Source organism: Piliocolobus tephrosceles, chromosome 13, assembly GCF_002776525.5.
Source record: "Piliocolobus tephrosceles isolate RC106 chromosome 13, ASM277652v3, whole genome shotgun sequence".
NCBI lineage: Eukaryota > Metazoa > Chordata > Mammalia > Primates > Cercopithecidae > Piliocolobus > Piliocolobus tephrosceles.
The window spans coordinates 16489363-16513295 of NC_045446.1; the positions used below are offsets into that span (position 1 = coordinate 16489363).

Sequence of the window (23933 nt, forward strand, 5' to 3'; positions counted from 1 at the left end):
TCTGCAAACCCAGAACTTAAGACTTTCGAGGCAAATCAACAACAGTCACTGAGGCTTGTTTAGCTCAGTAAGTACAATCAAGCATTTCAAAAGAGAACCAGGCTTTTTCATCCCAGATGAAAAACAAACGGGATCGGCTGCCAAGCTGACCCCGCCCCTCCATCCCTAACCCCAGGGAGCCTCTGACTCAAGAAAGCACAAATCCAGTGGAGTCAATTAGGCGGAACTCTGGCTGGAGGTCACAGTATGGCCGCGGTGGGCAGACACCAAATGTCATTTCCTGCTGGTGCCGAGATCATCACTAGATTCGACTTCGGAGGCAAAAAGTCGTGGTTCCCGGGAGATGCTACCAATGGCCCGAATCCCCCAAACGAGCTGGCCACCCATCTTTGGCCCTTCCATTGACACCGAAACCCACACCAGCTGCTTTTCTGTATGCAATTGTCAAAGGCTGAGCAGGGGCGCTCACACCATCCCCCGGATTCCACTGGACTCTTCCAATTGGAGCTCATTGTTCCTGGGAGGGGTTGAAGCAGCTCAGAGCCATCCTCCTCTTGCCTCTGACCAACCCCCAGCCTGCGTGTCCTTTATATTTACACATTAATCTTCCCTTTTCAAGCACTGTGCTATAAATACCCTGACCACCCCCACTGGCCCTGTCCCCAGCCCTTTTCAGGATGCAGAGAAGCATCATGACCTTCATGTGACCTGCCCATTTGGAATCCCAGACCGCTCCGCCGCAAGAGTTCCTCCCGTGATTGCTGGGGCCGCTCGCCCATTTCCCAAGCCCACACCAGGCGGAAGGAAAGAGGGTTACTGTGTTTTGCATTTTTATACAATATGTTTGCAATTATGTTGCTTTAATCTTTTAAAGGATTTTTTAGCAACAAGTCCCTCCCTTTGACTTCCCTGTGGCAGTGATGTGGGCAGAGCAGAGCTCAGGAGCTACGTGGGATTTGCCAGCCATCACAATGGTTTCAGACACATTGGAGGGGAGAGGACCACAGCCCACAGAACTGCTGCCTGAACAGGGACCTATGAAGTACCGACTGCTCCGAGATCTGCATGAGTTGGAGGCAGGCCGGTGTGAAGGTGTGGGAGGAATCCGCCCACACCCAGCTTCATGCAACACCCCAAGGACAGCGTGGCTTCCCTGATTCACACCTACTGAGCCAAGGCCCCCTCTGAAGTTAGGTCAAGAGGGCCCGCCCCAGCCTGGCTAACTCATTCCTTTGAGGACCTGATACTCAATGAACTGCTTATTACCAAAAAAATGCAAAAGATTCAACAAAAAGTGCAATTTCCACTTGAGAAGATTCTCCCCAAAACATGACACCACCTTTTCATCCTTTCAGTACCTCAAAGGGAAAGGGAAATAAAAGGCATACAGCACTAACCCTCTGAACTACAGCCAGGGCATTAAAAAGTGTGGTTCACCCTTTAGAACCCTAAAAGACCCATTAACACGTCCAGTCAGTTATCAAAGTGCCAGTGAGGTGAGGGGCGTGGCAGAGTCAGAGGGACCAGGAGGCTGGAAGAGCCCACTCCCATTCTCAACAGGACACACCTGTCCTGTTTACAGCAGGACGCATTACTGTGGAAACAGCCACAGGACTCCAGGGACTTGGTTATTCCTTCATAAAACCTTGTCAACTTCATTGCCTATTGGAGGTTAAACTCAAAACTTCTTCAAAATATAACCTGAGCCACAATATAAAATAAAAAAGAAGAAAAAAATCTTTTCATGTTAATGCCTTAAGAAGTTTACAGATTATGTACCAATAAAATAAATCCACATAAATTCTGAAATTCTTGGTGGACACACACCTGAAGCAAAAAAAAAAAAAAAAAATTAATCTACATTTTAAAAATCAAAGTAATTACAGCAGCAGTATAGTGAAAAGAGGTTTTAAAAATAATAATTACATCTTTGATACAAATTCAAACTTTGTACACCTCAATTCATAGGAATGACTGTTTTTGAGAGCTTAGTATATATATATATATATATACACAGTAGATTTCGATATGTGTCACGGCAGAGAGAGACGAAAGCCAGTGGACTTTGGGGAAGGAGGGATTAATCTGATGCTGAATTCACGCTGAAGTGTTCACAGATTGCCACGCTTCTGAACATACACACACACATACACACGGACACAGACACTTAAAATGCCAACCTGAGTAAAACGTTACTAAAAACCTAGAACATCATGAATCACTAAGTCACATATTGCACCTTTAAATAATCCTTCATACCAAATACAGACATGAGAAAAAGGATAATACAGGGACAGGAAAAGGATTTCTGTCACCGTAGGATTCCTCTGCTTCTCCCATTCCCACCCACAGAAATTCTCAAGGTGATATTTGAGTCGCCATTCTCACCCAACCAATGGGCTGAAAATGTTGCCAACAGAAGAGTCTTTGGAGAAAACTGGGAGGGAAAAGGGAAGAAAAAATGGAGCACAAATGTACAGGGGGCAGGGGACGTGGGGTCAGGGCAAAGAGGCCTCCCCTGATCAAATAAAAACAGAAATGTTACGGAGGAGGCAAACCTCTGATGCTAAACTACTGTTTAAATATTCCGTATATTCCAATTATGAGATTCAGTACAAAAATATAGATCTCTACTGAGTTTTGCCTGTGGAAGCATAATTCAGAAAAGGCACATGTTCAAATAGAAAACCCATTCGGAAGAGGCGCCACGTACCCCTCCCTGCGCAACCATCATCCACAATTAGGTATTTTCCATCGGCTAGATTCCAAGATACAGTAGGTAAAAATAGACCTCTGATACTTAAAATATATTCAACCCAACACAATCCTGGCTTTAGCATGTGAACCATATAAAATAGTCTTTTTTAAAAAAGAAATTGTTTTGGAAAAAAAAAATCATAGCTCCCTTTTCCTGGTTTTCCACAATCCTCAAGGGGGGGAAAAAAAGAAAAGAAAAGTGACCTCATCCCATTGGTCATCAGGAATGCAGGTGATTTGCTCCCCACCCATCCACAGCCCCTGACAGCCCCAATTTGTCATCTGTCACGTGCAGCTTCATGCCCTTAAGATTAGTTCTCACAAAACAGAACAAAGAATTAAGATATTAGACATATAAAAACATGTTGACATTGGGGCATGTGCCTTCGCTGTGGGTGCGACGGTCTGGTTCACTCCAGAAAGGTTTTTCCTTTGGAATTAGGCGATGTAACCATTGGTCTTTCCAAACGTGGTCACAGGCGCGAGGTTTTCATAGATTGTCATTGCAGTTGTGTTCTGGTAGATGAGATCTACTTTTGAGTCTTTCTGGGATCTGACAATATCCAAAACACACTGATTGAGGAAAACATACTGGTCCTGATAGAAAAAGGAAAGAGAGAGACAGAAAATGAACACGGGTCCCAGAAATGAGCACCCAAAATTATTTTCAAACAGGTAATTCCCTGGCCCCACTCCCAAACCCCATCCACCCAATAGCAAACAGTTCAGGTGAACGTGTTTCAAGACATAACAGCACTGCAGTGAAATCTGAAATCACAGAAGCAAGATGTCCTTCGTCAATGATTCTCAACCAGAAGAGCACACTCCACACCTCCCCTCCCCAAGGAGAAATGCCACAGTCTCGGGGAAGGGCAAAGGAAGGAGGAAATGTAGAGGAAAGAAGGCACACACACATTCGAACAATCAAATGTCCAACAAGATTGCCTTGGCTAGTGAGACTGTGCAGGGTAAGAATCAACTGTTATGCCCAACCGAGGAGCGAGGTTAAAAGGAGATGATCAGGTGGAGCTGCACGAGGACTACCCTTCAGGCAAGTATATCAGAATCTGCGGGTAGTGATGAGAAAAAGAGGAAATGGGGGTATAAGCTGACACAGAAAAATATCCATGGTACTGTAAGAGGAGGAAAAAAACCACAGAGAAGCAACATATATAAAACAGGATCTGGCCGGGCGTGGTGGCTCATGCCTGTAATCCCAGCACTTTGGGAGGCCGAGGCAGGTAGATTGGCTCAGGTTAGGAGTCGATCATGATTTCACCATGGGCAACGTGGTGAAATCCTGTCTCTACTAAAAATTTGCTAGGCATGGTGGTACATGCCTGTAATCCCAGCTACTCAGGAGGCTGAGGCAGGAGAATCGCTGGAACCCAGGAGGTGGAGGTTACAGTGAGCTGAGATGGCGCCACTGCACTCCAGCCTGGGCAACAGAGCAAGACTCCATCTCAAAAAAAAAAAAAAACAAAAACAAAACAAAAAAAAACCGGATCCAATTTTTTCAAAGTACTCTGTGTGTGTGTGTGTGTGTGTGTGTTTACAGATGTACATAAAGAGCCTTATAAAGATGGACACCAAACTATAAACATTGGCTACCTCCAGGAAGCAGGACTCGGAAAGAAAGAGTAAGAGAAAAATATGTTGAGGCCGGGCACGGTGGCTCACGCCTATAATCCCAGCACTTTGGGAGGCCAAGGAAGGAAGATCACGAGGTCAGGAGGTCAAGACCAGCCTGACCAACATGGTGAAACCCCGTCCGTCTCTACTAAAATACAAAAAAAATTAGCCGGGTGTGGTGGCACACGCCTGTAGTCCTAGCTACTTGGGAGGCTGAGGCAGGAGAATCGCTTGAACCCAGAAGGCAGAGGTTGCAGTGAACCAAGATCACACCACTGCACTCCAGCCCGGTGACAGAGCAAGAATCCATCTCAAAAAAAAAAAAAAATAGAGAGAGAGAAATATATTGTCAAATGCTTTCATATGAATAAGTATTGTTTTGAAAATATAAAAAAGATTAGATTAGACTCTAGCTGCAGGGATAAGAGTTCTGTGTTTCTCAAAAAAGGATAAAAGATTGAGAAATACTACTTTATATAATCATAGCAGAAAAAAGAAAATCTCTCTTTTGACCAACACAGGAGGTGAATTTCACTCTTTCCACAACAACCACCAAGCTCACCCCAGAGCACACAATGTACCCAGGCATCTAGAACATTCCCTGCCAGACGCAAAAACACAGCATATATTCATAGAGTTCTAAATCGGTACAGGACGATAGCCTGATACAAAATTAATATTCTGCTCTCATTCTGGTCAAGGAACATTCACCCCTTTGAAGAAAGCAACTTTGCAATATGTTCTCTGTTGAAAACATGCCTCAAAAACACTGCTTCTCAGTAACATTTTGGGTAAAACCAAATCCAAGAGTAGTACAGAAATTATACCGTAGATATTAAGCATTCCTTTTCTCCACTGGTCAGTCACCCTTCTGTAACTATGATAATTGATATTCTTTAAAATGTACAAGTCTGAGTGAGGATAAATTGCTGTTTTAACATTTAAGCGGCATTATGATATGTCACATCATTAACGTTTGATGAGTTTGTTTCATTAACTTATTTTAAAGATGGTCAGACTTAGCCAGGCGCGGTGGCTCACGCCTGTAATCCCAGCACTTTGGGAGGCCGAGGTGGGCAGACCACGAGGTCAGGAGATCGAGACCATCCTGGCTAACCCAGTGAAACCCCATCTCTACTAAAAATACAAAAAATTAGCCGGGCGTGGTGGCGGGCACCTGCAGTCCCAGCTTCTTGGGAGGCTGAGGCAGGAGAATGGCGTGAACCTGGGAGGCAGAGCTTGCAGTGAGCCGAGATCACGCCACTGCCCTCCAGCCTGGGCGACAGAGGGAGACTCCGTCTCAAAAGAAAAAAACAAACAAACAAACAGACAAAAAAGATGGTCAGACCTTCTTAGAAACAAAGAGTGGAAAATACCAGTTTTATGAGTTTAAAACCCGGAGCCAAAGTTCAAAGATGTCCTAAGGATTATTTAATGAGTCAGAGGCAGCAAGGTAAAGAATCCTGACACTATCTCAGGTTGTAGTTCCATTACCGACATCAGCACTACTATGTCACTTGTAGTGGGTAACTTAATTCCAAGTCAGCTTAGAGTCTACAAAGAAATCCAGTGTTAGTTCACAGCCAAGAGCCAGAAAGATCTGGAAGGGTAACATATTTTAACACAAGTGCATGACACAATGCAACCTTTTAAAAATGGAGGGGAAGGGCCAGGCGCAGTGGCTCACGCCTGTAATTCCAGCACTTCGGGAGGCTAAGGCAAGTAGATCACTTGAGGTCAGGAGTTCGAGACCAGCCTGGCCAACATGGAGAAACCCCGTCTCTACTAAAAATACAAAAATTAGCTGGGCATGGTGTGCGTGCTTGTAATCCCAGCTACTTGGGAAGCGGAGGCAGGAGAATCGCTTGAACTCAGGAGGCAGAGGTTGCAGTGAGCTGAGATCACGCCACTGCACTCCAGCCTGGGCGACACAGCGAGACTCCGTCTCAAAAAAAAAAAAGAGGGGAAGGGTGGAATGTCAAATACAAATCTTGGCCTCACCTCTGTCTGCACCATTAAAGGCCTATGCATTCGAAGGTCATACACAATCCCATACACATCCACGGTGTTCTCATTCTCTATCTGGTAGATGAGACGATCAATGGCAATGAAAGTGCCCGTCCTTCCGACCCCAGCACTGAGAGAAAAGAGAAATAAGCCTATTACAGTGGGTTCCCTCAACTGCAAGCCTCTTAGAGTTCCTCATTTGTACATACATCTTGCTTTCCTTCACTGTCACACTTTGAGGGCAATACACAGGATCAGTACACATTTGCTCAGTTGAAGCCTCAGCAAGTCAGACAGCACTAGCTTGGGACTGGGGCCTAAGTCCCAAACTCACATTTGAGTCAAATGCCACATATACAACCCCTTGCTCAAGCTTCTTCAATCTCAGTCGCATTCAAGTTGCCACCATAACCTAGGATGGCATGTTTCATCGATTTATTCCCCACCGGGCAACAGAGCCCCACCTGTCTTCTGTCCTAAATTAATTCCTTTAGCTTCAAAACTAACTTCTTGTTAGGCGTTGGCAAACTTTTTCAGTAAAGGGCCAGAGAGTAAACATCTTAAGCTTTGCAAACCATATGGTCTCTTTCTGCCATAGCAGCAGAAAAGCAACCATAAACAATACATAAATAAGTGAGCATGCTGTGTTCCTAGAAAATGTTATTTACAAAAACAGCAGCTAACCAGATTTGATCCACGGGTTACAGTTTGCCAACCCGTTTTAGAAGCTCAGGGTTTAGGGAGTAAATCCATGGTTCCTCATCCAAACCCTTTCCTGAATTCGTAAATGCCTATTACATTCCCTCTTAGGCTTTGCTTATGTAAAGTGCTGATAAATATATAATAACATTTGAAATCTGTCGCACATGACGTGCCATCTGCATACCTGCAATGCACCAGAATCGGTGATTCGGGAGGACTCTGCTTCATGTAGTCACGAACGAGGTACCGGAAGTTGATGAGCAGGTCAGTGGTGTCGGGAACACCGTGGTCGGGCCAGGAGGTGAAATGGAACTGTCTCAGAGGGTGACTCTCACTTGTCTGGATCTAAAAGCCCAGAAAATGAGTTAGATCCAGACAGAAAGGCTGCCTAACAACATCAAAAAGGCAGGGGAAATCAAGCAGAGCCTGAGTAGTAACCGGGAGTTGTAATGACTAAAAATGAAACTTTACATTTGCACAGCGGCGGATAAAGTGCTTGCTCATCAAACCCTCACAATATGCCAAGAAGGAGAGTTTATTATCCCCCTTTAAAGATAAGGCAGCAGCGAGTCACAGAAGTGAAGTCATTTCCCCGACACTGATTTAAGATGCAACAGAAGTCCCTTATCCTCCAGTCCTGCGTTCAGACCCTTCCCTTCGTGACACAGCTGCCTGTCAATAATGAACTGACATTCTTACACCTGCACCTCCTTAGAGCTTCATGAGCCTCATCCCCAAGCCCCCTTGGGAATGTCACTGACCATAAAACCAAAAATAATTTACTCAAATACACCATGATAATCAGTGCCTTCTGGGCAAGAATGGTCTCATAATTCACTATGTCCCCTAGAGAAGCGAATAAAGTGACAGGTCACTAGCAAGCACTATGCAAGTATTTAGAATTGGAGAGAGCTGAGAAAGGACTCCCCCAAAAAACCATCCATTTCAACATCTGAAAGACAATAGAGCTCATTATTACACAGACTGGTTCCCTACCTCATTCCAAAGCATATACCCTGAAGCCCCAGAAGCCCAAAACGGCTGGGGCGAGTCCTGTCCCTGACTCAGCTATACTCGTTATGCCCATACCAGGGAATGACCGTACCCATGTGACCTGCATCCGCACTGCAGGCATTTCCATCTCCTTTATGACAGCTGCCCTTTGACACTCATTTTTTCAAATGTATCTTCATGATAAGAACAATACATCTGCAGTATTCACAATTTGGAAAACAGCAGGAGAAAAAGAGTGAGGGGAGAGGTGCTAGAAGACCTCATCACAGATAAAGTTAACATTCACAAATTTAACCAAAGGTACTGATCCAAAGTCAGAAACCAGCTGTGAGAGATGGAGGTGGGGGAAGAGGACGAAAAAAGGAGTGGGGGGGGGGAGGGAGAAGGAGGGAGAGGAAGAGGGAGGAGTGCGGAGGGTTATACTTAGCATTATCTTCGTGGAGGGCCAAAGGGGCTCAGGTTAGGGGTGGTAGTCAAAGGAAACAATTAGCTCTGTAATGTTCTCAGTTTTCTAAAGGAAAATGTATTCATGCATTTTGTATAATTAAAAAGTAACATGGTACTAAATGCCATATGGTGTCCTGGATCAGCTCCTGGAACAAAAGAAGGCTTTAGTGGAAAAACATGAAATCTGAATAAAGTCTGGAGTTTAGTTAATAAAAAATAATCATCATAGCAATAGCAATTTTAAAAAATGATGTGGACAACTCCACCCAAAATTCCTCTCCACAAAGGTAAGCCCCCAGCAGTGGAGGCAACCAAGGAGAAGCCAGTCCGTTCAAATGAGCAAAATCTATAGAAATAAGCATGACAGGCCGAGCACGGTGACTCACGCCTGTAATCCTAACACTCTGGGAGGCCGAGGCAGGCAGATCACAAGGTCAGGAGTTCAAGACCAGCCTAGCCAGTATGGTGAAACCCCGTCTCTACTAAAAATAAAAAAAAAAAATTAGCTGGGTGTGGTGGCAGGTCCCTGTAGTCCCAGCTACTCAGGAGGCTGAGGCAGGGGAATTATTTGGACCCGGGAAGCGGAGTTTGCAGTGAGCTGAGATCGCACTACTGCACTCCAGCCTGGATGACAGAGCGAGACTCCGAAAGGGAAGGGAAGGGGAAGGGAAGGGAAGGGGAAGGAAAGGAAAGGAAAGGAAAAGCACGACATTTTTCTACTGCTGTGAGCTGCATTATTTAGGTGGCCAGATCAGTGAATGGTAACAGCTTTGATGGCATCTGCAGAGGAAGAACTGAAATATCGAGGCCAGACCCTTTGAGACACAGCAATTAGTAAAGAATTAGTACTTAATATACTACACTTTATCCATGACTTATGGAATCTTCAAGAATAATCTCATAAACTAGACCCTAACCCATCAACCCCAAAACCCACCCAAAAGATTCAAGATTCAACTCCAATGAATCTACTTTCCAGCTTTCCTTTTATGCATTATTCATAATATGCATAAATTTTCATCTCCTAGAATGTTTCTCTTACATTACGTCCTACCATGTCCCCATGGTAATTATATAGTCTACCTATCCATTATTTTTCTTTTTTTCTTTTTCTTTTTCTTTTTTTTTTTTTGAGACAGGGTCTTGCTTTGTTACCCAGGCTGGAGTATAATGGGCACAATCACTGCAGCTTCGACCTCCTGGGCTCAAGCCATCCTCCTACCTCAGCCTTCCGAGTAGCTGGGACTACAGGTGTATGCCAGCACGCCTGGCTAATTTTCGGGTTTTGTTTCATTTTGTTTTTGTAGAGACGGGGTTTCAGCATGTTGCCCGAGCTGGTCTCAAACCTGAGCTCAAGCGATCCTCCCACCTCAGCCTCACAGGCATGAACCACCACACCTGGCCCATCATTTCTAATAGCTGAATAACGATATTATAAGCAGGTGAGTCATAGTTGAGTTATCCATTCTACAAAAGCTAGGTGTCTGCATGGTTTCCAAAGTTTTCCTCTATTATAAATAATGCTGAGACTCATCTTTCTGAATAAGCCTTTTGTTGCATTTCAGATTATTTCCTTAGGATAGTCTCAGACTTCAAGCCAGCAAATCAAAGAGAATAGACATTTTTAGACCTGTGATATAAACAGCAAAGAGTTATGCCAATGCACACACCCATCAACAGATACCAATGCTGCTTCACAGCACTGCCTCTATTTTCAAAGCATCCTTGAAAAAGAAAAAAGGTACATAAACTTGACTTCCTAGAATGCCTGCACAATTTAATTGGATTGGCTTTTGTAAATTTTGAGGGGAAGGGAGGCCATGTGCATATGCCCTGGAATCCTATTAATGTAACTGTTATCAATTACTTCTAAGAGCAAGTAGCTGCTTCTGATGCCATATTTCTAACCAAATAATCCAAAAGGCTACGGTTTGTTCTATAAAATCTATGAGCAAGTCACCTGGAAGTGGAAAGAAAATGGAAGTGGAAAGAAAGGAAAGAGCTCCTGATGCGGAGCCATGCCCTTAAGATTCATTTTATTCAGCAATAACTTAGGAAATTCCCAAGAAAGTAAATTTCCCAGAAAAGTCAAGGGGTTGCCTTGGAGTATACATGCATATGGATTGTTCTGTTCTGAAAGGAAGGAAGCAAAACATTTCTCACTGCATAGGAAAACATATTAGTTAATATCAACCTAAAACATATCACCCCCAAATTAACATACGGTAATTACACGAGCTCAACTGATCCTGACTTCTTACTTACATTTTTCACTGTGAAATCTCTGATGGTCCATTCCGGAAGAACAATTTCTGATGTCATTGCCACAGTTATGTCTCCATAGTCCTGAGCCTGTTTGGAGGGCCAATACTCCTCACATTTGGTCTAGAACAAAAATGCATTTTTATAAGACTCCGATCGTGCCATATGCCATCACTAAAACCTCACAAGGGAGACTAGCTATTGAAAACTGGCATCAGAGACAGAATCAGACCTTCTAGTTGGGTTTTGTTTGACTCTTCGAATTGTTTTATTTTTTAGAGACAGGGTCTCACTATGCTGCCCAGGCTGGAGTGCAGTGGCTAGTCACAAATGAGATCATAGCACACTACTGCCTCTAATTCCTGCACTCAAGCAATCCTCATGCCTCAGCCTCCCGAATAGCTGGGTCTATGGGCACACCACAGCACCTGTCAGAATTGTTCTTTTTTTAATTTACAGTTCTTGTTAACTCTTAAAATTCCTCATAAAAATCCAGACTTATTTTCTCTTTAAAAATCAGAACTGCCTACACCAGGCCCAGCTTTCAGCATGAAAATTGATTTAGAGCAGAGCAGCAGCTGGTCCTTGACCTGGGACACCGTCCCTATCCAGCTCCCTGTGCCCCTAGAGTCGCCACTCCACAACTGTTCACTGACCTCATCCTTTCCCATAACCCCAGACAGCTGGAAGAAATGAGGACTTTTTCCCAAGGCTTTCAGATATACCTTGGTTGCAATACAAATACACACACCAATAAAGAAAATCAAATTAAATCATTCTGAGGTCTTTGATTTCTATAACGTTGGTGGACAGATGTGAACAGAAATAACCAGGAAACACCTGCTCTCCAAGAATATCTGAATCCCCATTTGGCAAAAGACGACACACAGACACACACTCTCTCAATATTCTAAGGTGTGCTCTACTGCTGGTAGTTTTCAAAGCTAATTGATTATCTGACTCACCTGAGAAGTCTGAGTTGTTTTGGGGTTTTGTTTTTTGTTTGTTTGAGACAGTCTCACTCTGTCATACAAGCTGGGGTACAGTGGCACGATCATGGCTCACTGCAGCCTCAACCTCTCAGGCTCAAGTGATCCTCCCACCTCAGCCTCCAGAGTAGCTTGGACTACAGGGATGTGCCACCACATCCACCTATTTTGTATTTTTGTAGAGATGGGGGGGGTCTCACTATGTTGCCCGGGCTGCTCTTGAACTCCTGGCCTCAAGTGATCCTCCCACCTCAGCCTCCCAAAGTGCTGAGATTACAGGCCTGAGCCTCTGTGCCTGGCCTTGTTATGTTTAAAAAGAGATGCCTGGGTTCTACCTCCAGCGATTCTGACTCTGGCTGCGGGATCTGTATTTCTTTAAAGACCCAGGTTCCGAAGAAAGAACCCAGGATCTGGATACACACTGGCAGGGAGCTGATTCCCAGCTCAGCCTCTTACCAGGTGTATTTTTATTTTTGTTGCTACCTTGTGGGCAAGTTCTTAAACTCTCCAAGGCTCAGTTCCCCCATCTATGAAATCATAATACCTCACAGGGTTGTTATAGTAAAGAAATAACATATATGGAGAATCTAGTGCAGAAAATATACTCCCTTCCCCATTCACCCAGGGTCAGTAACACTCACTTCAATCTTGATTTTAGATGAACAATACACCATTTAAATTCATCTTCATGTTCTCCATTAATGTAATTATGTCATTTTTGTTTGTCTAACAGATAGATGTGTAAGAATGTTTCGTGTATGAGGCCCTGGGCTCAACAGTATTAAAAAGTTCATTTGCATTCTTCTTTTTTTTTTTTTTTTTTTTGAGACAAAGAGTCTTGCTCTGTTGCCTAGGCTGGAGTGCAATGGTGCAATCTCGGCTCACTGCAACCTCCGCCTCCCGGGTTCAAGCCATTCTCCTGCCTCAGCCTCCCAAGTAGCTGGGATTACAGGCACGCACCACCACGCCTGGTTAATTTTCGTATTTTTAGTACAGATGGGTTTCGCCACACTGGCCAGGCTGGTCTCAAACTCCTGACCTCAGGTGGTCTGTGCGCCATGGCCTCCCAAAGTGCTGGGATTATAGCTATGAACCACCACACCCGGCCTATCTACATTCATTTAAAAAACACTTTTGCTGGGCGTGGTGGCTCACGCCTGTAATCCCAGCACTTTGGGAGGCCGAGGCAGGTGGATCATAAGGTCAGGAGATCGAGACCATCCTGGCTAACACAGCAAAACCCCATCTCTACTAAAAATACAAAAAAGATTAGCCGGGCGTGGTGGTGGGCGCCTGTAGTCCCAGCTACTCAGGAGGCTGAGGCAGGAGAATAGCGTGAACCCAGGAGGTGGAGCTTGCAGTTACCGAGATCACGCCACTGCACTCCAGCCTGGGTGACAGAGCAAGACTCTTATCTCCAAAAACAAAACAAAACAAAACAAAAAAACGCTTTTATTTCTACTATAGCCTATTCTCCTGATTCAACAAGAGGGTAAGGAGCCCACCCTCTATCACAAGCAACATGAGGATAGGCGTCACCTCTTACTGCTGTTATCTTTCCCTCCTCCATCCCCAGCCCCTAGCACAGGACCTTACATATACCAGGGCCTGGATAAACATCTGCTAGCCTACAATGAATTATAGAACATTAAAAGAAATGCCTGATGATGTCCCCACTATCCCGGGGACAGCACCACTCCAAGTGTGCACCCTGGTGCCACAGCAGCAGGATCATCTGAAAACGGGCAGAAATGCAATTCCGAATTAGAAATTCTGAGGGTAGAACCACCCTTCTGGTGATTCTGATGGACGCTAAACTTTGAGATCCACTGGCTTAAGGAATCAACTCCTATTCCTCAAACAATGAACCTACAGTAAAAAAAACAACTCATAAAGCAACATTAAGTCCCATTCCTAAGGCACAGCATTTTTTAGATTAGCATGTGTTTTTCAGTTCTCTTCACATCAATTTATGGAAATACAGAATTTTATTACTATAAAAAATCTTGGCCAGGCATGGCGGCTCATGCCTGTAATCCCAGCACTTTGGGAGGCTAAGATAGGCGGACCACAAGGTCAGGAGATCCAGACCATCCTGGCCAACATAGTGAAACCCTGTCTCTACTAAAAATACAAAAAGTAGCTGTGCCTGGCGGTGTCTGCCTGTAATCCCAGCTACTCGGGAGGCTAAGGCAGGAGAATCACTTGAACCAGGGAGTCAGAGGTTGCAAAAGCCAAGATCGCACGACAGCACTCCAGCCTGGCGACAGAGTGAGACTCCATCTCAAAAAAAAAAATATATATATATATATATATATAATCTTTGATGGAAGCAGCAGAGGGATTTCAGGGCATTACAGGAGAGAGGGGGCTGCTGAGGTTTATCCAGGGATAAGTCTGAGATTTTGCTCAAAGAAGGAGTTCCAGGCCAGGTGTGATGGCTCACGCCTGTAATCCCAACACTTTCGGAGACCGAGGAAGCAGGATCACTTGAGGTCAGGAGTTTCAGACCAGCCTGGGCAACACAGTGAGACCTTGCCTCCACTAAAAACAAGAAAAATTATCCAGGCATGTGGTGCACGCCTGTTGTCCCAGCTACCCGGGAGGCTGAAACGGGAGGCAGCCCACGAATTCAAAGCTGTAGTGAGCCATGATCGCACCACTGCACTCCAGCCTGGCTGACAGAGGAGACCCTGTCTCAAAAAAAAAAAAACCCGGGGCGGGGGGCTCAGTGCTCAACCTAAGTTTGCAAATCACTTAGCTGACGGAAACCCTCATCTCACAGATGAAGATACCGGTTGCTCGGAGACATGATGGGCTTGTCCGTGTTCATGGGGCCAGTGAAGGACAGAGCCACACCATCAACAGCATCTTGCACTAAGCCTGGGAGATTTTTCCATGGCACTAACCCATTCCTGCTTACTAACTCCAGCCACGACGTAATAAATAGAAGACACCGATATTTGTCCACACAAAAAAGATAATGACAAAATAGAATTGTTTAAAGAATGTTTTTAAACGTTTCTCTTAAGGGGAAAAAAAGACAGAAAACAAGTTTATAAGAATAAAGTGCTAATGTTTGAGGTTTTTTTTAAAAGAAACAAGTGGTTTTTAAGATACCCTTCTGCCACAATAAAAAGCAATTAATTTAATGTAATTTTAAATTTCAAAAACGAAAAAACATACTTACTCTTCCCTGTTCAACACATTTGGTCAACATAATGATAGCATATACATTTTTCTCCCAAACCATACGCCAAAAATCTTTCAAAGTGTTCGGTAAAGGTCCTTGTGTGGCAATAAAATCTTTCTTGGAGTGGTAGCCCTAAAAATAAGAAACAACATATAGTCAACCTCAAAGAAACAGAAAGAAGCAAAGCGTTCTGAAGATTTCATCAAAACCGTCCAGTGCTGCGAGACCATCCCCCAACTTACAGGCATGTAGTTGGCATTGATGTAGTCGTCCGTTGAATGGGTCTGGACCGAAAGTTTGACACGGGAAATATCATCTGTGACATTAAAAGAGAAAAGGTCCACATTATAAGCAAACATTTTAGTAACGCTGGACACAAAACAGGAAAAAAAAAAATGAAATTCAAAATGGCAACACTGGGACTTGTGTCTTTGAAGATGCACAGCATGGCATTTCACATAGACCACCTCATTTAATCCTCATGGTCACTCTATGTGACCACAGCACAGAGCAGTCACACTATCACAGAGCAGAGCTAATGAGTGGCATGGCCAGGATTTGAACCTGCAGCCTGACACCAGGGCCCAAGGTCTTAACCACAACAGACGCCTTCTCACATAAAACGAATCTGTTACTATTAGCATCCTCAGGTGTCTACCATGAGCTCACATGAGGGAATATGCTAAACAATCTTATTTACTCCTCAAAACCACCCTACAAGCCTCTGCCCTGTTTCACAGATGAGGAAACTGAGGGTTATAGAGATTAAGTGACTTCTCCAAATCCATATATCTGGTGAGGGGCAGTCAAAATTCAAATCCAGTGCCCCTTCCACTAGGACAGGTTAGGTCACTAGGTTAACGTTTCTACTCTGCCTCTATTCTCATACAAACAAGTTGTTATAAAAAGAGAGTACCAAGTTCAAGAATAAATTGAATGTGTAAGACTACTATCAGTAGGAGGATCTAAAACACAGAATTATGTTTTATAAATATTATTGTCATCTCAAAAGCATACACACAAACTTGCCCAAGCTAAGGGATGAATAATAACCTTAGAACTGCGAGTGTCAGGCTGAGCCAGAAGCAGCACCACCTCAGTCTCCCTGTCTCTGATTGTACTACCTCACCCTCCTCTGGACAAAATAACATAACAATGCTAAGTCCAGTACCGACCTGAGTCTCAGCCTAAAGACTTCCCAATAAAAACAATACCCAAACACCCACTTCCCAGATCCCACTCCAGATCTGAGAATCTCCACAGACATTCACAAGAAGAGGCCGATAATCCCAAACTACCCTTAGAAGGGCAATACCCCCAGACTAGTTTTAAAAGCATTTCCCTCAGAACATGGGCCAATATTCCTTGTCAAGTACAGGGAAATAAGTGGAGAGAAAGAACCCAAGAACAATGCTGAATTTAAAAAGAACTTAATGTTTTAGTCCAGGAATGAAAAACACAGCTTCGAATAAAGACGATGATGTCCTGATGTAAAAATTATCTGCAAAGTCTATCAATTTCAGCTACATCAGAACATGGCTACAATCTACTCATGCTCCTCTCCGTGCCCTAATCCCCACCCAAAAGAGAGATCACGATGAACTTTCGATGGAGAAGTATTTACATTTCATCTAATAGTTTGATGTAATAAATAATTCTCATTTTAAACTCAATTTGCTGTTATCCCTGTTGACTAAGATGTAGACATTCTCAAAAACAGGAAATGAGCTAAATATAATTCATACTTAGCTGTGGAATTCACTCAGCCCATGTGTCTGGACACAGAAAAGTGTGACTCCCTGTCTCCCTCTGCTCGCTTTCATTCCAAAATTACAGAATTGAAATAGTTGTGAGACAGAGGGGTTAAGAACACAGACTCTGGCCTTTTCCCTCAGTAAGACAGATCTAGTACAAAGCCTAGTTTTCCCGACACTACCTGTGTAACCTTGGAAAGATCACCTAACCATTCTGTGCATTTTCCTTACCTGTGAAACAAATATTCTACTACCTACTTCATAAAGCTGTTGTGAGGATTAAATTAAAGATAATGTACCTAAATCTAGTGCTTAGCACATAGTAGGTGAATAACGGATGGTTGTGGAAGTAGGTGACTAATGAATGGTTGTGGAAGTGGTTACTTAGGATCACTGATTCCCTCCCCTCTACAGTTAGAGATGTGATGGCCACGGACAGAAAACAGAGAAGATGCAGTGGATAAAATAACTTACAGGGCAGAACATTATTATAGCGATTCTTTCCTCTATTCTCAGCCAGTTCTGCTGCATATTTAGGTTGACTAATTCCAACAAGCTTCAGATCCTGAAAACAGAACAAATGAGGTGTTCATTTATTTAGTCTTCAAATATTACTCATATTTAGCATAGCATATGACAGTGAAACCAGCCCAACAGTCCCATAGACAAGTTGTTTTTGAATAAACATAGAAATTTACCCTTCTTCTATTAAAGCCTGAAACTTGTATTTGTTTTATCTGAGTTCCTTTCTCAGGAAAGGACCTCAGGAAGTACCAAAGAACTGAAACTAGTCAGATCACTGTACCAGATGCCTCCTTGCCCCTCTCTAGTTCCTGTTTTCTTACACATTGTTACATTTCTTTCCTGCTATATAAACCCCTGGTTTTAGTCAGTCAGGGAGATGGATTTGAGATTGAGCTCCCATCCTCTTGGCTGCAGCACCCGATTAAAGCTTTCTTCCCTGGCAATATTTGTTGTCTCAGTGATTGGCTTTCTGTAAAGGCAAGGAGCAGGACCTAGACCAAACCCGTGGTGTTTCGGTAACAACAGAACAAAGTGGAAATGTAGAGGCGATATGGCTTAAATTGTGCCCCAAAAAGACATGTTGGATTTCTCACCCCTAATACCCATGAGTGGAATCTTATTTAGAAATAGGCTCTTTACCTATGTAAACAAATTAAAATGAGGTCATAGTAGAATAGAGTGGGCCCTGAATCCCATGTCCTTATATAATGACTGGTGTCCTTATAGGAGGAAAACAGACAAAGAGACATAGACACATGAGGGGAGATGGCCATGTGAACACAGAGGCAGACATGAGAGTGTCGCTGCCACAAAACTAAGGGACGCCTGGCACCCAGAAGCTGCAGAGGCAAGGAAGGATGCTGCCCAGAGGCTTCGGAGGGAGTGTGGCCCTGCCCACACCTTAATTTGGGATCGTGGCCTCTAGACAGTAAATTTCTGTTGTTTTCAACCTCCCAGTTTGTGGTGCTTTTTTATGGCAGCCTAGGAAACTAAGACAAAGGTTAAAATATACGAAAAAGGTTAAAATATAGGAAAAACTGCCTTCAAGCAGTTGCAACCTGGAGGAGAGGTGTACCGTACACAGAAAAAACTAACATTACAACAAGGCAGAATTAAAGAAATGCTGAATATTGATAACAAGCAACAGGGGAAACAAAGCAGTCTGGGCACAGAGAACTCAAGTTCTCCTAATGGGATCCCAGAAAGCCCACGAAGGAGGCAGCTTGTGCACTGTCCTGAGTGCTGAGCAGGATTTCAAGAGAGCAAAGGCAGAGATGTTGGACAGGGCAGCACATGAGGACGAGTGTGCATGGACACTCTGAGCAGGGCTAGGTCCTGGGCTGGTTGGAGCACAGCAGGGGGAACTGAAAGGCAGACACTGGCCAAGAAAGTCCTTGTGCAGAGCTTCATGTGAGCCTCGCAAGCCACCCTAGGCCACACTGTCATCAAGCCCCAGACCTCTCCATGCCCATTTGTTTTCTTTACAGCTCATATAGTTTCCTAAGTATTGTGGCTAATAGTTCCCTGACTTGAATTCCTAGTTTCTGTTAACAGTTTTCTAACTTTCAGGAAAAACAAGCCAATTTCTAAGGAAAGTGGCTGGGCTTCAGTCAGGAGTAGCCCGAGGCAGACATCCAGGACAGTATGACACAACAGGTTTGGAGCGCAGGTGCACAACCCTGAGGTTCTGTAGCCATTTAATGTAACCTGTCTGTGTGAGTTCATACCTGGCTTTGAGCCACCATTACCTCTGAGTAATATAACTGCACTGCTGACTCTGTAGGAGAGAGAATAAAGCCATGTCCCAACTGCCTACAGTCCCTCAAGTCCTTCAGCTACCTGCCACCTGTTCACCAACTCCCCTCGGACCCCAGCTTGGGTTGGAACCTAATTAAAAACACAGTATTTACAGCAACGTACTTCATATTCCTCTGCGAATCCACAGTTGGAGTCGGCTTGCTGCTTCTTGAAGTAGGCCTCAAAATTCTCCACTCGGATTAACTTAGATCTAAGAAAACAAAACTTATCAGGATTTTTTACATTCAATGAAGTCCATATTCCATAGAAAATTACAAGTTATTAAAAAAAATAAAGAGATTACTCACTTTTTAGGTCTTCATGATAGAAAGGGAAAGAAAAAAAACAAGCAATTAGAAAGACTCATTCATACTCTAGAGATGACAGTACCAAAACAACAAAACCCAGGGTATAATTTGGCAAGAGGGGATCACAGTACTATTATTCACAAAACACTAAAATATGAATCAGGAAATCTGATTTCTAGACCCTACTTTGTAAATAATTGGTTTTGTGACTTTAAGTAAGTTCTTCTCTCCCCTGGATCTTGATAACCTATATGACTTTTTTAAATCAAAAAATATGTATTTATTGGTAGAAGAGTAGAACATGTCAAGGAAGACTTCAGGAGACTAATAAAACATAGATTCCTTGCAGAAAACAGAGCTAGCAAAAACTTCCAGATGATCATGGTCAAAATGTGCCAATCAGGAAAAATGACAGCAAGTTCCATCAAAAATTATTTACAGATAGTCACTGAACAGATTGGAGGATTCAAAATAAAGATCATAATTTGAGAGACTTACTTAATTTGAGAAAAGGACACTTCATTATTCTTTGCATCTTTCCTGTTTTAAGAGAAAAGAGACCCATTAGACAAAAAAGGATTCCTTCCTGTGCTTTGCCCTTGCATATCTGGAGTTAATGTCACCTATGAAATAAAGGTGTTACACCTTTTCCTCGGGCATTAGTTCACAGATGACACCAAATCCTGCCCCCTAATACTAAACTTAATGATCCAAGCTGCAAATGCTAATTATAAATTTGTGAAGTTATTTTCTTTTGTACTACGTACAAGAATGAAAAAAATCATATCCAAGTCACTTTTAAGAATTTCCTTGCAAATATATAGCAGTGACATTACTTTAATGTAAAGCAAGACTTGTTATTTCATACTTTGCTTTTGAGAAAGCTTTTCTGATAAACGAATGCAATAAATCAAAAAACATATCAGATCCAGAACTGGCAAGTTGGTGCGGCATCTGCACTATTGACTCAACTCTGCATTGGTGTTTAAGAACAACTTTCTGGAAGGCAGTTTGGCAGTATATGTATCAAAACTGAAAGCATGTATCAAAACTGAAAGCATGCATACCCACTGACCCAGCACTTGCCTAGCTTGGAATTTAGCCTAAGGAAATAATCGTGAATGTGCCCAAAGATTCAGGCACAAGGATAAGTAACTGTGGCCAAGAAAAATTTTAAAAAGTGGAAACACCTAGGAAATTGGCCACATAGATCATGGTACTTCCATACAGTTGAATACTCTGTAGCCACTTAAAATGATGATGAAATGGGCCAGGCATGGTAGCTCATGCCTGTAATCCCAGCACTTTAGGAGGCCAATGTGGGTGGATCACCTGAGGTCAGGAGTTTGAGACCAACGTGGCCAACATGGCAAAACTCGATCTCTACTAAAAATACAAAAAAAATAGCCAGGCATGGTGGCGGGTGCCTATAATCCTAGCTACTTGGGAGGCTGAGGCAGGAGAATTGTTTGAACCTAGGAGGCAGAGGTTGTAGTGAGCCAAGACCGTGCCATTGCACTCCAGCCTGGGCAACAGGAACAAAACTCTGTCTAAAAAAAAAAAAAAAATGATGAAATGAAGCTGCCAACAATGTCTCAACTGAATAAAGCAGGCTAGATACTAACATGTAACATGATTCCATATGTGTGCACACATTTGTGTGTGAGTTTGGTCACAACAAAATGTTAAGAGTAGTTTTGTGTGGGTTCTGCGATTGCGGATTTCCTATTTATTTGTGCTCTTCTTTTCCGTATTTTTTGCCATAAGCATGTATTACTCTTATTTTTAACAAGAAACAATAAAAGTGTTTTACCCAGCCACTGACTGATCCACCTCCCCCTACAAAATCAGAACCTAATCTGGCAGGGCGCGGTGGCTCACGCCTGTAATCCCAACACTTCGGGAGGCTGAGGCGGGCGGACCCCTTGAGGTAAGGAGTTCGAGACCAGCCTGGCCAATATGGTGAAACTCTGTCTCTACCAAAAACACAAAAATTAGCCGGGTGTGGTGGTGGTGCCTGTAATCCCAGCTACTCAAAAGGCTGAGGCAGGAGAATCACTTGAACCCAGGAGGCAGAGGTTGCAGTGAACCAAGATCATGCCACTGCACTCCAGCCTGGGGGACAGAGCCAGACTTCACCTCAAAAAAAAAAAAAAAAAAAAAAAACAGAACCTAATCTAAAAGCTGGAGCATGAGCACTGCCTGTCACCCCAACAGAGCGGGGTGGCAGCACAAGGAACCGGCCTGGGCCGCATGAGGACCCCTGGGGCAGGACGGAAATTCCCTGGTTGGCAGCACCTTATGGCAAAGAAATCCCAACTAACACACACAGGCTTCACACAACTACACAGACAAGAGGGCGTGCCATGAAGTACAAGGACCAGGTTCAAGTTCTATTTCCACACCCCTTGAGCCAGCTTCTGCATCCGTAGAAGGGACTTACTGGACCTCCCTCGCAGAGCCTCATGCATGAGATAATTCATGGAAAGCACAGATGCAGACATACGGTGAGCACTCAAAAAAGGGCTGCTACTTTTACCATTTAATGACCTCACAGGGTAGTTGTACAGATAAAATAATAATAATAGCATACAAAGTACAAGACACTGAGAAGTGCCTTATTCAATCCTCCTTTGCTTCACAAGTTAGGCACAATGATTATCCTCTTATCATAGATGAGGACATTAAGGCTAAGCTTCCTAAACAGTTGGTCAAAGACAGAGCTGGTGCTCAAACTTAGCCACCTCTAAAATGAAATCTCTTAACATGATAATACTATGAAACTGACTTGTAAACAAGAATATATCGTTTGAAAGTAGCATCCCACACTGCAACATCTATCAATGGCCTGATGTGACAGCTGGGAGCACATTAACATCACCCAACTAGGGGCACAAAGGAAACAGGATTGGCCAAATGCAAAGTGAAGGGAACATGGCACTCATGATATCATTCCTTCCAGTTCTGTGAATGTTTGAAATGTTCCTCAATAGAAAGCTTCCTTAAATACCAGAGTATTAGTATTAGCATCAGCAGTATCACCTCTTCTTTCTCCAGAAGATGAAGCCTCCCACAGTCACAATAACCAGGGCACCAAAGATACAGCCAAAAACTGCTCCACAGATGACACCTGAGAAAAGTCAAAAACGGGAGACACTTGAAGAGGTGGTCGTGCAGACCACACGACGTGCTAACAACCAGCCAGGGACCCTAACACCAGAGGGTTGAGGTATGTGTGGCATACACACACATGCATGCACACACACAAGAGTTAAATAGCTTGGACCTAAAACTAGTCCGTGCATGCGGAAGCCAGGTTCCTGTTCCCAACCCATTACCACCTGGACGGTCTTGAGAAAGTTACTGTTCCTTGCCAGGTCTCAGTCTCCTCAACTGCAAATTTAGGGAACTAGGCTGGATTTTCAGGGATTTTTTTTCCTGCCACCTCTGACGTGTTGAGACTAGCACTCACATATGAGCAGAGGTACCTACAGCAGCATCCATGCTCACGAGACAGGAAACCCATTTGTTTACTGGAGAAGGATATGGGGACTGCCTAAACTTTGCTTCTGGGACAGGCATTCTTTCCTGCACCCAACAACCACCAACTAGGAAAAAAGCAGACAAACTAACAAGCCAGTCAGTCCATTCACCTCCGGCTTGAAGGTAGGGGATGAATCCCTCTTGGATCCCTGAAGCTCCTGTATCACTTAGGTCTATGCGATAAAGGGTAGAAGCACTTGACAAGGGTCCAAGACCAGAATTTCAGGCCTGCCTCTAAAGCCACCGTGTAACCCTGGGCAAGTTACTTCCCCTCTCTGGGCCTTAAGAGTCTCATTTCCAAAAAGCGGGCAGAGCACAGTGGCTCAGGCCTGTAATCCCAGAGCTTTGGAAGAAGGTTGAAGGAGGCTTGAGGCCAGGGGTTCGAGACCAGCCTGGGCAACATAGCAAGACCCCATCTCTACAAAAACTTAGCCAGGCATGGTGGTGAGCACCCGTGGTCCCACCTGGGAGGCTGAGGCAGGAGGATCCCTTGAGCACAGGAATTCAAAGTTACAGTGAACTATGATCATGCCACTGTACTCCTGGGCAACAGAGCAACACTCTGTCTCAAAAATAAAATAGATAGGCTGGACATGGTGGCTCACGCCTATAATCCTAGCACTTTGGGAAGCCGAGGTGGGCAGATCACCTGAGGTCAGGAGTTCAAGACCAGCCTGGCCAACATAGCTAAACCCCGTCTCTACTAAAAATACCAAAATTAGCTGGGCATGGTAGCAGGCGCCTGTAATCCCAGCTACTCAGGAAGCTGAGGCAGGAGAATTGCTTGAACCCAGGAGGCAGAGGTTGCAGTGAGCAGAGATCGCGCCACTGCACTCCAGCCTGGGTGACAGAGCGAGACTCTTGTCTCAAAAAAAAAAAAAAAAAACCCACAAAATAAAATAAACAAATCAATAAATAGAATTAAAATTATGAAGTAAAATAAACAGGATTGAAAAAGACAATTTATGTGGCTTCCTCTGATTCTCATATTTAAGGATTCAAT

General features: G+C 43.8%; 1 protein-coding gene across 2 annotated transcripts in view; it reads right to left on the bottom strand.

The window, feature by feature from the left end:
- Positions 1–876: 876 nt before the first annotated feature.
- PTPRJ (protein tyrosine phosphatase receptor type J) overlaps positions 877–23933 on the bottom strand; it is a 186902-nt gene continuing 163845 nt past the window's right edge. For both annotated transcript variants that reach the window (XM_023215616.3, XM_023215615.3), the window contains 11 exons: positions 22430–22517; positions 19886–19927; positions 19388–19396; positions 19203–19290; positions 17232–17322; positions 15246–15319; positions 15001–15135; positions 10825–10944; positions 7283–7443; positions 6391–6526; positions 877–3354 (listed from right to left, as the gene is read on the bottom strand). In XM_023215616.3, coding sequence (XP_023071384.1) covers positions 3196–3354; positions 6391–6526; positions 7283–7443; positions 10825–10944; positions 15001–15135; positions 15246–15319; positions 17232–17322; positions 19203–19290; positions 19388–19396; positions 19886–19927; positions 22430–22517 — 1103 coding nt within the window. In that variant the 3' untranslated portion in view covers positions 877–3195. The remainder of the gene's footprint in view (positions 3355–6390; positions 6527–7282; positions 7444–10824; positions 10945–15000; positions 15136–15245; positions 15320–17231; positions 17323–19202; positions 19291–19387; positions 19397–19885; positions 19928–22429; positions 22518–23933) is intronic.